A 10,372-nucleotide genomic window follows, 5' to 3' on the forward strand; every position below is an offset into this window, starting at 1 on the left:
AAGTGTCTTGGTTGTCACCATCTCACACTACACCCTCCCAGGATGAGGTGGCCATGCTGCTGTGCCCCTTCCCGCCCACTTGTCCCCCTGTAAGGCTTCAGAGTCACAGAACCTTCAGAGATGATGACCTTGGGGTGGTGCATGTGTCAGTCACTCCCTGCAGAGGCCTGGCTGAGCCCTCTTGTTCCATGAGCTGTCGACAGGAGGGTGTTAAGCATCACAGTATCTGGGCAAACTGCAGCCTCCAGAGAGGGCAGGGAATGCTGCAGGGGGCACTGGGCACTCTGGTCAGGGATTCACTGATTCCTAAACAAGCGATGTCCTTAGTGGAACCATTGCTGTCCCCACAGGAAGAAGGGGCAGAGTTCCAAGTGTCAAAGGCATCTCTGCAGTTATCCCACCAAGGCCGAGGCAGGGTCTCTGAGGGGCATGAGGGCCCCCTGCCACTTCTCGGGACTCCCAGATCTTGCTGAGCACGGTCCATGCCAGAGCCAAGGCATAAATTCATGTTATTCTTTCTTCCCTTTCCTGTGATGAAGGAACCAGAAAACTTCGGCTCCATGTTGGAACTGTCATGGAAGGGAACGAAGCCCATAGACCTGGGGAATGGTCAGACCAGGAAGTTTCTGCTGGACGGGGATGAAGTCATCATAACAGGTAAGGGCTGCCAAACCCAGCAGCTCATCTTCCTCCTTGCCCGCCATGCACTGTTCTAGCTGCGGGGTGCTCCTACCTGGCCGTGAAGCCATCTGTTCTAACACATCCTGAGTCTGCCTCTCAGAGTCTCTGCCTGCTTGTTCTGTACTTCCCCACAGCTATGGCTACCCAGGACTTCAAGCGTGAGTATCCCTAGGCCAGAAAGACTGTAGATATTCTGCTTGGTCTCCCTTCTCCCTGAGCACAGTTATAAAACACTGGCAGGTTCCTCAAGGTCTAGACTTTGCAGCAAACCCCCTGTGCAGACACTTGGTGACCTATGACTAGGATCAAGGAAGGTTCAGCTGAGTTAGTGACTGAGGCTTCGCAGCAGCCCATTCCAAGGAGGCGAGGGTGCCTCTTAATTCTTCTAGGGGGGCCATTCTGCCTACCACATTTTACTAATACAGGGAAAGGGCACCATAATGGTTAGCAGCACACTCTTTAGAGCTGGAAAGATTCAAACTGGACTCCCAGGTCCCCCACCAGCTGTGTGACCTTCACTAAGTTATTTAACCTTTCTGAGACCAGTTTACCTCATCTTTAATTATTATTTTTTGTTTTTGAGACGGAGTCTTGCTCTCTCATCCAATCTGGAGTGCGGTGGCACAATCTTGGCTCACTTCAACCTCCGTCTCCCAGGTTCAAGTGATTCTCCTGCCTTAGCCTCCCAAGTATCTGGGATTACAGGCATGCTAATTGTGTATGTGTCAGTTTCCGTGCTTAACTAAAAGCTTGTGTTAGTTTCCTGTGGCTGCAGTAACGTAGTACCTTAAACTTTGTGGTTTAAAACAACTGAAATGTATTGTCTCACAGCTCTATAAGGTACAAGTTCAAAATCCTCGTGTTGGCAGTGCCATGTTCCTGGAAACTCTGGGGAGCGTCTGTCCCTGGCCTCTTCCAGCTTCTGGTGGAAGCCTCTTTGGCTTGTGGCCACATCATGCCGATCTCTGCCTCCACGGTCACATTGTCGCCTTGTCTTCTGTCTCATCTCCTTTACCTCTCTCTTATAACACACATGTGATAGCATTGAGGGCCCACCTAGACAATCTCCTCATTCTAAGATCCTAACTTAATCACATCTCCAGAAAATTTACTATATAAGGTAACATTCACAGGTCCTAGGGATTCGGCCCTGATATCTTTGGGGGCTGTGATTTAGTCCACTCCAGAGCTCTTGGAGAGCAAAGTTTAGTCCAAGCAGCAGCCACATAGTGCATGCCCAGTGTGGTTGTTGGTTAGTTCTTTGAATAAAGTGGATTTGGTAGAGAAGATGCAGGCAGCGCTCAAAACAGCAGATGATACCCATTATTAGTCAACAAATACCCATTTTGCTCCCATTTCTGCAGCCTAATTGTACCTCTCTAATTTGAATTTGACAATATTTACTGAACATCTGCTAGGAGCCAACCATATTGTAGGCATGTCCACCTTCCTTATTTCATATTTTACTCACAATAGCCCTTTGCTGATATATCATTGCCCCCATTTTGCAGAGTCAAAAACTTAGGCTGATAGAAGGCAGGTTACTTGACAGAAGTCCCACAAATGGGGAAGCCAGGCTGCAACTGAGGTCTTCTGATTCCCCTGCTGAGTTTGTTTCTAGTCTTTCTGCAATTGTTGCCAGACCTACCGCAGGCCTTTGGTCACGGTTCTGTGGATTGAGTGAAAGCATTTTCTGAAGTTTTGATTTGGGGGAAAGGAAGGAAAGAGATGATGGCAGAAGAGAAAATGATGGCTTTAACTCTCTGTTGTCAGTGTGATAAGGGCCCCTGACTAAGCCATGCGAGACCAGGCAGTTGTCCAGGGCCTGGGAGAAAGGAGGCTGGTATTTAGCAGTTGGAATGCACATGTGTTCTTGACATTTGAGCCAGAGAAGGAAGGAGAAAGGAGCCAAGATGCCGTAAGAGTCATTTCCATGTTTGTTTGTGTATACAACGCCTTACTCCGGAAGGATTTTTGGAGGCCAGCGGAGGAATTCAGGGAAAGGCAGTTCCTTGGATCTGAAGAAGCATGTGTTGGCAAGTGAAGAGGGAAATGGGAACAGATGGGCAAAATCCCCTGGAACCAAGAAAGAAGAATTATAATTTGCTAAGAGGAGAGGCATACATTATGTGTTCATAAAAAGAAAAAAGAGAATTTCATACAGAAGGGGACCACTGAAAAACTCAAGTGAGTACATATTGCTAAAATTTGGGCTGTGTTTATGGGCGAAAGGAGGGGGTAAGCAGAGGAGCGGGCAGGTGGAGGTGGTGTGTCAGCTGTGTTATCTTGTGCAAAGGTTCCCCGCTTCGGCGGACGGCTCTGCCCTCACCTTCTACAACTTCACTGGTCATGTGGCCCTACTGAGCTGCTTTCTTGCTTGAAAGCCACACATGGTTTCTTCAGCTCTTCCCGGCTTTCCTCCTCCTTCTGTGTACCTGCTCAGATGCCTTTATGGCTGCCCGTCATTTCCCTGCTTTCTCTTCACGGATGCTCCTTCCCCAAATCAATTTCTAACCATTGGAAACGCAATAGAACATTCAGAAGTGCTGGCATCAGCCAACGCCGCAGCACTTACTGCAGGCCAGACACTGTGCCAAGGGCTTTATCTGCAATATTTTCTATTCCGAACAAGGCAGCTACTTTTACTGTCTCTATTTTTCAGATGTGGAAACTGAGGCCCAGAAAGATGCATACTTACCCAGGATCACACAGGCAATAAAGGGTAGAGCCAGGGTTTGAACACAGGCAGCTGGGCTCCAGGATCTGTGCTCTGAACCCTTGTGTCCTGTTGCCTCTTTAAATGGTGCAATGAAATTCTCATTTTTGAGAGAGTCCAAAAACCACAAAATGTTCAGCAAGAGAACAGGTGAAGTAAACAAACCAAAAATATCAACACAAATCTCTGATTGTCTTGGTTTAACTCATCCATCCCCTAGTCTCGCTCACAAGCCCCATCTGGTGTTCAGCTTGCAACTTGCAAGGATGTGTTCTCGCAGGTATTTGCATGGATGGCTCTGCACTGCTAGACACATGCATTTCTCACTCTCCTTCAGATCTTTGATTTGTTGATAGTTATGGTTTGTTGTGGATTCTTTCTTGGTATCTGACATTATTTGGAAACAATATCTGAGCAAAAGTCTTTCATTTCTTTCCCTGCGTCTCTCAGTGGTGGCGTCTTTCACCTAGTCTTCCTGTGTCTCTGTTTATTCCAGTTTCTCTCCCCAGCATTATTGCTTCCCTTGTCTGGCACAGAATTCCTGGGCAAGGCTGACCAGGGGTCCCAGGGTGTAGAAGCGGTGACCCTTCTCCTTCAGGACCGTGGTTGGGAGAAGGCACTTTAAAAATGCTGCAGTTCCGAGTTAGTTGTTTTGATAGATGTTTAATAAATTTCTGCTGGGAGCCAGTTTTACTTTAGTAGGCTTTTTTTTTCACCCCAGTGGTGTGGATATTTCTGAGCATTGAGATGGAAAAGTGACTGACAGAAAATAATGAAAGTGAGCAACAGAATAGGCGAGGGCGTTGCTCTCGACAAAGGGCATCCCTGCATGTTGTCAGCACGTGGGTCACGGGGCTTCTTAGGGCCCCCCAAAGGACAGCCTCACTGAACAGATATGACAAATGCATCTCGTGCCTGAGTCTCTGAGCCTTTGCACATGTTCTTCCCTCTGTCTGGAATGGCATTTTCATGTGTCTTCCCTAATGAACTCCTAGCTACCCGTCAAGGCCCGGCTCAGATGTCCCCTGTTCCTGCTCCCTTTCCCTCCATGCTGCTCGCTCAGCACTTGGTAGGCATTTCTGTGTATCTCTCGTCTGGACCTCCCACTCCCTCTAAGTGGACCCCTCTCAAGGGCAGAGATGGGCTTCTCTCTGCTTTTCCATCATCCTTGTTGAAATGGAATTAAATGAAGGAAACTAATATTTGTTAGTTTCTGAGATGTGCTGGGAATTTCACTGAAATATTTAGTCTAATCCGTACAACCTTGAGAGATAGGCATTGTTTTTCTTGTTTGTAGATGAGGGAGGTGAGTTCTGAAGTCAAACAGCTTGTTCCCAGCCACCCAGCTCATAATGGTTATAATGACTGACACAGGGAATTTCAAATGGGGACTGGAGGCTGTTCTCAGAGTTTTCAATGCATTTGCTCCCATCATCCTTGCAGCAGTCCTGTGCAGTGGGCACTATCATTAGATCCATTGCACAGATGAAGAAACTGAGGTCTAGAGGGACCCAAGGTTACAGAGCCAATAAGTGGAGGAGCCAGGCTTTGACCTGAGGCATTCTGGCTTCAGGCTAATTGGCAGAACGAGGATTTGAACCCAAACCCGTGTGGGGAGAATTGACCACTGTATTAGTCTGTTTTCACACTGCTGATAAAGACATACCTGAGGCTGGGTAATTTATAAAGAAAGAGAGGTTTAATGGACTCACAGTTCCACATGGCTGGGGAGGCCTCACAATCATGGTGGAAGGCAAAGGCACATCTTACATGGTGGCAGGTGAGAGAGAGTGACAGCCAAATGAAAGGGGAAACTGCTTATAAAAACATCAGATCTCATGAGACTTCTTCACTACCATGAGAACAGTATGGGGGAAACCGCCCCATGATTCGGTTATCTCCCACCGTGTCCCTCCCACAACACATGGGAATTATGGGAGCTATAATTCAAAACGAGGTTTGGCGGGGGACACAGCCAAACCATATCAGCCACAGGAAAGCTGTTGAGCCTTGCAGTGCCTCTGAGGATCCCTGGCTGTGGGGTGGGCCCAGGTTCTAATCCAAGGGCTCCTGCATGCGACTCTGCCCAGCTTCTGTGGAGGGTTATTCTTGTGTTTAAGATATGTGTGTGTGAGTCTGATGGCACCTTCCTGCCTCGGGCCAGCTGTGTGCTGACAGGCACTGCTGCCGCCTAGGTGTTGGTTCTGGTGAGCCCAGCAACTTTGTAACTGACCCTTGTCCTCCTCTGTTCCAGGGTACTGCCAGGGGGATGGTTACCGCGTCGGCTTTGGCCAGTGTGCTGGAAAAGTGCTGCCTGCTCTCTTGCCATCATGAGATTTTCTCTGCTCTTCTGGAAACAAAGGTCTCAAGCACCACTTTCAACCCTGTGACTGGGGTCCTCCCTCGGGCTGTAGGCCTGGTCCTCCATTCAGTGACAAATAAAACCATTGTGCTCTGAGGCCTGCACTGCTGCAGGTGCGACTATGTCCACTTCTGATCATGATTTGATCCAGTGGGTCAAGGTGTGTAAAGCCTCCCTGCCAGACATTCATTAATATGTTTTCTCACTCTTATTAGTGAGGTCAGGGGTCTTTGTGGGGTTTTCTTATTAGACATCCCAGGCCTCCTGGTATTGCATGGAATATGAAAAGAGACTGGCACCTGTAGTAGTCAGGGCTCTCCAGAGACATAGAACCAAGGAGAAAGAGATCGATCGATTGATTGATTGATTTTAAGCAAATTGGCTTCTGGGATTCTGGAGGGTGGCAGGTCCAAAACCTGCTGGGTGGGTTGCTGGCTGGAGACCCAAGGAAGAGCTGCAGTTTGAGTCTGAAGCAGTCTGCTGTCAAAATTTCCTCTTCCTCTGGGAAGTGAGTCATTGTTTGGTGAAGGCCTTCAACTGATTAGATGAGGCCCAACCACACTGTGGGGGTCTTCTGCTTTACTCCACTGATTTAAGTTTTATTTCACCTAAAAAATACTTTCTTAGAAACATGTAGAATAATATTTGAACAAATATTTGGGTACCTTACTCTAGCCAAATTAATACATAAAACTGCCCATCACAGCACCCTACATGTCCAGTATTTCTTGGGGCTAACGGATGAGCACATATGGGTTGTAGGCTTGGGTCACGGGACCTGTGGCTGTGTCTCCACACTGTAAGCCTTGGGAAGAGCCTCCGAGTCATGGGTGAGCACCTGAACTGAGATGATGGCAGAAAAGGACCTAGCTTTTCACCTCTTGCAAGCCCACCAGAGTCAGGAGAGTGAGCTCTGCCCCATCTCTTCTGCCCCAACCCATTGCACACAGGCAGCCCTGGTTCTACCCTAGTTCCTTGGTGACTACAGCAGGGGAGTGTGCCCTGCAACCTTTCCTGGGCCTGATGAGCCTTATACCGGGGCCTAGGGGGATAGTTGAGGATGCAGAGCCCATCTATCAGATCACACCATTCATTCATTCACTCAACAAATCTTTATTGAGCACCTTCTGTGTGTTAAGCATTGTTCTAAGGATGAGAGGCACAGCAATAAACAGAATAGCCCATTTGAAGCTTACATTCAAGTGGAAAGAGATAGACAAGAAACAGATAAGGAAAAGACATGTGGTATGACAGATGGTAATAAGTTTTATGGACAATTGGGAGATGTGGATGCTATTGTAAATGTGGTCAGAGAAGGCCTTAATCCCATGGTACATTTCTGCTAGAGAGCTGAAGGAGTGAGGGGAGCAGGCCAGATGGATATCTGGGGACAGAGTCTTCCAGGCACAGGAATCAGCCTGTGCAAAGCCCTGAGGATGGAATATGCTTGTCATTTCTAAAGAACATCAAGGAGGCTGGTATTTCTTCCTTACATAAAAGCAACCTGGGGTCAGGAAGGCTGGAGTTAGTGTGGCAGCTCCACAGTGTCATTAAAGATACCTCTGCTCTGCCATCCTCGGTATGTGGTTTTTAGTCTCAGGGTTACCTCATGGTACAAAATGGCTGCTGGAGCTCCCACTAGTACATCTAAGTTCCAGGTCAGCAGAAAGAGACAACAAAGAGGTGAGGATTGGGAGGATGGAAGGGCAGAAGAGCCCTCCTTCCTCCTGAGTTAGGTCATTTTAAGCAGCTTTCCTGGTAGTCCCATATCACACATTTCTTACATTTCATTGATGAGAATTTGGTCACAAGGCCACACCTCATTACAAGAAAGCCTGGAAATGTAGTCTTTCATCTAAACACATTGCTTGCCCTGTGAAAATTAGTTTGATTGCCCTAAAAGAAGGGGAGAATGGATACTGGGGGACAATTAGTCTCTGCTACACGCAGACTGGGAAATATCATGCTCTGAGGCTGAACTGCTCCCCGCGAACTTTACTTCCTAGAGCTATGCTCTAGTGCCATATTCTCCAGGGCTTTGCTGATTTCAGTGGAAATGCTGTATAGGGCAGATGTCAGCAGGATCTCCCAGACGCTACTCTCCAGATCAGTGATGCAAACACTTCTCAGAATTTGGAAGACCAAAGCCTTCCCCAGGATTTTTCTGAATTCCTGGGGCTTATGTTCCCAGGGCTACATCTGCTTCTGTTGATTCAGCTAAAACCCCTGCTCTCTAGGCTATGTTCTGAGATTGTTCCTAAAGCCTTCTCTCCTTGTTCCTAAAGCCTTCTCTCCTGGCATCAACCCACAGGAGTGACTCATCTTTTTCTCAAAGCCCTCACCTGCACATGGATAAAAGGCTCTCATGCTCCGCACAGTAGGGCTTTACTGGAGATCTCTGGGTCATGGGCAAAGGTCACTTAAAATCATTATTAATCCACTTGTTCCCACTGGCACCAGAGAATGCTGATGTCATCTGTTGAGATCACACGCTTATCCCCTTGTTGGGCATTTAATGCACTTAAAGGGCTTGGTGATGTTGGGAAAACCCAATGGACCTGCCCCAGAGTCTGAAACACACACAGGGCAGAAAGAGCCAGAAACGTTCCTGGCACCAGATTCACTTAAGAAACCAAAATAATGGTTGTTAATTCTGGGTCCAGCCTGGGCTTTACTTGACAATTACTTTTCCTTACTCTTCAGCGACAAGAGCCTCTTTGTTTTACTGTCTCCAACTCCAGAAATGCTCACTGCCAGCCCCACATGACAAGTGACTTTAATGGTCTTTAGTTTTGGAGATCTAATTTATTGAAACCTGTCTGTGTGTAATAATATGAAATAGACAAGAATGACTTTCAGGGCCAAATTTCCGCTTTTTGACAGTGATATTTTAAGGACTAGAAGCGTTTTGACCGGAGAAATGGAGCTTGCAGATGGGATGATGAGCATCTCAAGGCAGGTTGGCCATAGTTATCACTATATCTTCCTTATTAATTTGTATTCCATTTATGCTTCCTGTTTTTAACTAGTGGCCCATTCAGAATATGAATGGATGACTGTGAAACTAAGAGTAGAGTTCATTTGCAACTTTACCTGACCAGAAGGAGTCAGTCCAGAGGTGTTTCTGGCAAGATGGGGCCCACTGCAGGTTTTATTGTAGGGTGGCAAGGGAGCTAGGCTCAGGGACACGCTACAGCCCTGGGCTAGGGCAGGCACTAGGGGTTCCAGGGGCTGGGAGCCCCTGTCCCTATTGCAGAGGGGACTGGAGGAAGAGAAGCTTTGTTGCCCCCACTGTGGGACTTCTCTGTCCTGAGGCCTCTCACACACATTGGTTTACCTTTGGAACACTGTACATTGAGAGCTCTCCTGAGGGTGAGTGTAGACTTGAACCAAGACAATATTTTTGAGGACAAGGGAACTTTAGGGATTTTTTCTGTTTTTTTGTTTCATTTTGTTTTTTAATTTTGAGAAAGGGTTTCACTCTGTCACCTAGGCTGGCGTGCAGTGGCACAATCTTGGCTCACTGCAACCTTGACTTCTCTGGCTCAGGTGATCTTCCCACCTCAGCCTCCCAAGTAGCTGAGACTACAGGTACACACCACCACACCCAGGTGATTTTTTGATTTTTTATAGAGACAGGATCTCACTATGCTGCCCAGGCTGGTCTTGAACTCCTGTGCTCCAGTGGTCCTCCTGCCTTGGCCTCCCAAAGTCCTGGGATTACAGGCATGAGCCACCATGCCTGCCAATTTTGGGGTGTAAAGTATCATAATATTATCTCAAAGATTCCTGACACCAAAATGGATCTCAAAAGTGGTTCTATTTTCACATTTTTTCCCTTTCTTTAGTTTGGAAGCATATTCCTTTTAACACCCCCAGAAAAAGTAATGTGGCAGGGTTGTATCCTGAAGTACTAATTTGTTTTCTCTGTATCCCCTCTCTTTCTGTCCTCTCAGCAAGATTTCCAGGGCTGTGGGAGTATTTTGCTCTCCCTCCTCCTGCAGAGAGGCAGAAAGAAACTCATGGGAGATGGACCAAGACTGGATGCTTGCTTGCAAGCCTGTTTTTGTTTTTTAAAATTTTGCTCTTGAAAGCTAAATAAGGCTGAGGCCAGTCTTATTTTCAGACTGTTTGCCAACAGCACATCAAAAAGCTGGAGTGACAATTTCTTTCTTGGAGAGGGAATGGAGTAGCGCAGCACATCTATTCCCGCCAAGGTCATGATCCCAGAAATAAATAGACCTTTGTTGTCTATGATGATTTGATCAATATCTGCCTTCACTGGATTTTCAGCTCCTTGAGGATAGTCTGCTTTTGCTTACTGAAAGTTCATCAGTACCTAGCACATAACAGCCACTCGATGTATACTCATTAAGTAAGTGAATGAGTTCTAGGAGATCACTGGGAGCAGATTGTATCTTATTGATAGGTCTACTTCTAGCATTTACAGGGCCTAAGCTGAGAGTGCTCATGGAGTCTCAGTATTTAGGAGGTATAAACAAGCTTTACACTGTTAAATAAAATACTTTCTATTCTCCTACCTAGATATGTTTGCTTTCATAATTGCAAAACAAACATATTTGCAAAGTGATGGCTTTTATATGATGGAAAAT

General features: G+C 46.9%; 1 protein-coding gene across 4 annotated transcripts in view; it reads left to right on the forward strand.

Moving 5' to 3' along the window:
- The window catches only part of FAH (fumarylacetoacetate hydrolase), a 33,029-nt gene extending 27,146 nt beyond the window's left edge, over positions 1 to 5,883 (forward strand). For all 4 annotated transcript variants that reach the window (XM_024232328.2, XM_024232327.2, XM_063716265.1 and 1 more), the window contains 2 exons: positions 540 to 657; positions 5,652 to 5,883. In XM_024232328.2, coding sequence (XP_024088096.1) covers positions 540 to 657; positions 5,652 to 5,731 — 198 coding nt within the window. In that variant the 3' untranslated portion in view covers positions 5,732 to 5,883. The remainder of the gene's footprint in view (positions 1 to 539; positions 658 to 5,651) is intronic.
- The last annotated feature ends 4,489 nt before the right edge of the window (positions 5,884 to 10,372 follow it).

Source organism: Pongo abelii, chromosome 16, assembly GCF_028885655.2.
Source record: "Pongo abelii isolate AG06213 chromosome 16, NHGRI_mPonAbe1-v2.0_pri, whole genome shotgun sequence".
NCBI classification, from domain to species: Eukaryota; Metazoa; Chordata; class Mammalia; order Primates; family Hominidae; genus Pongo; species Pongo abelii.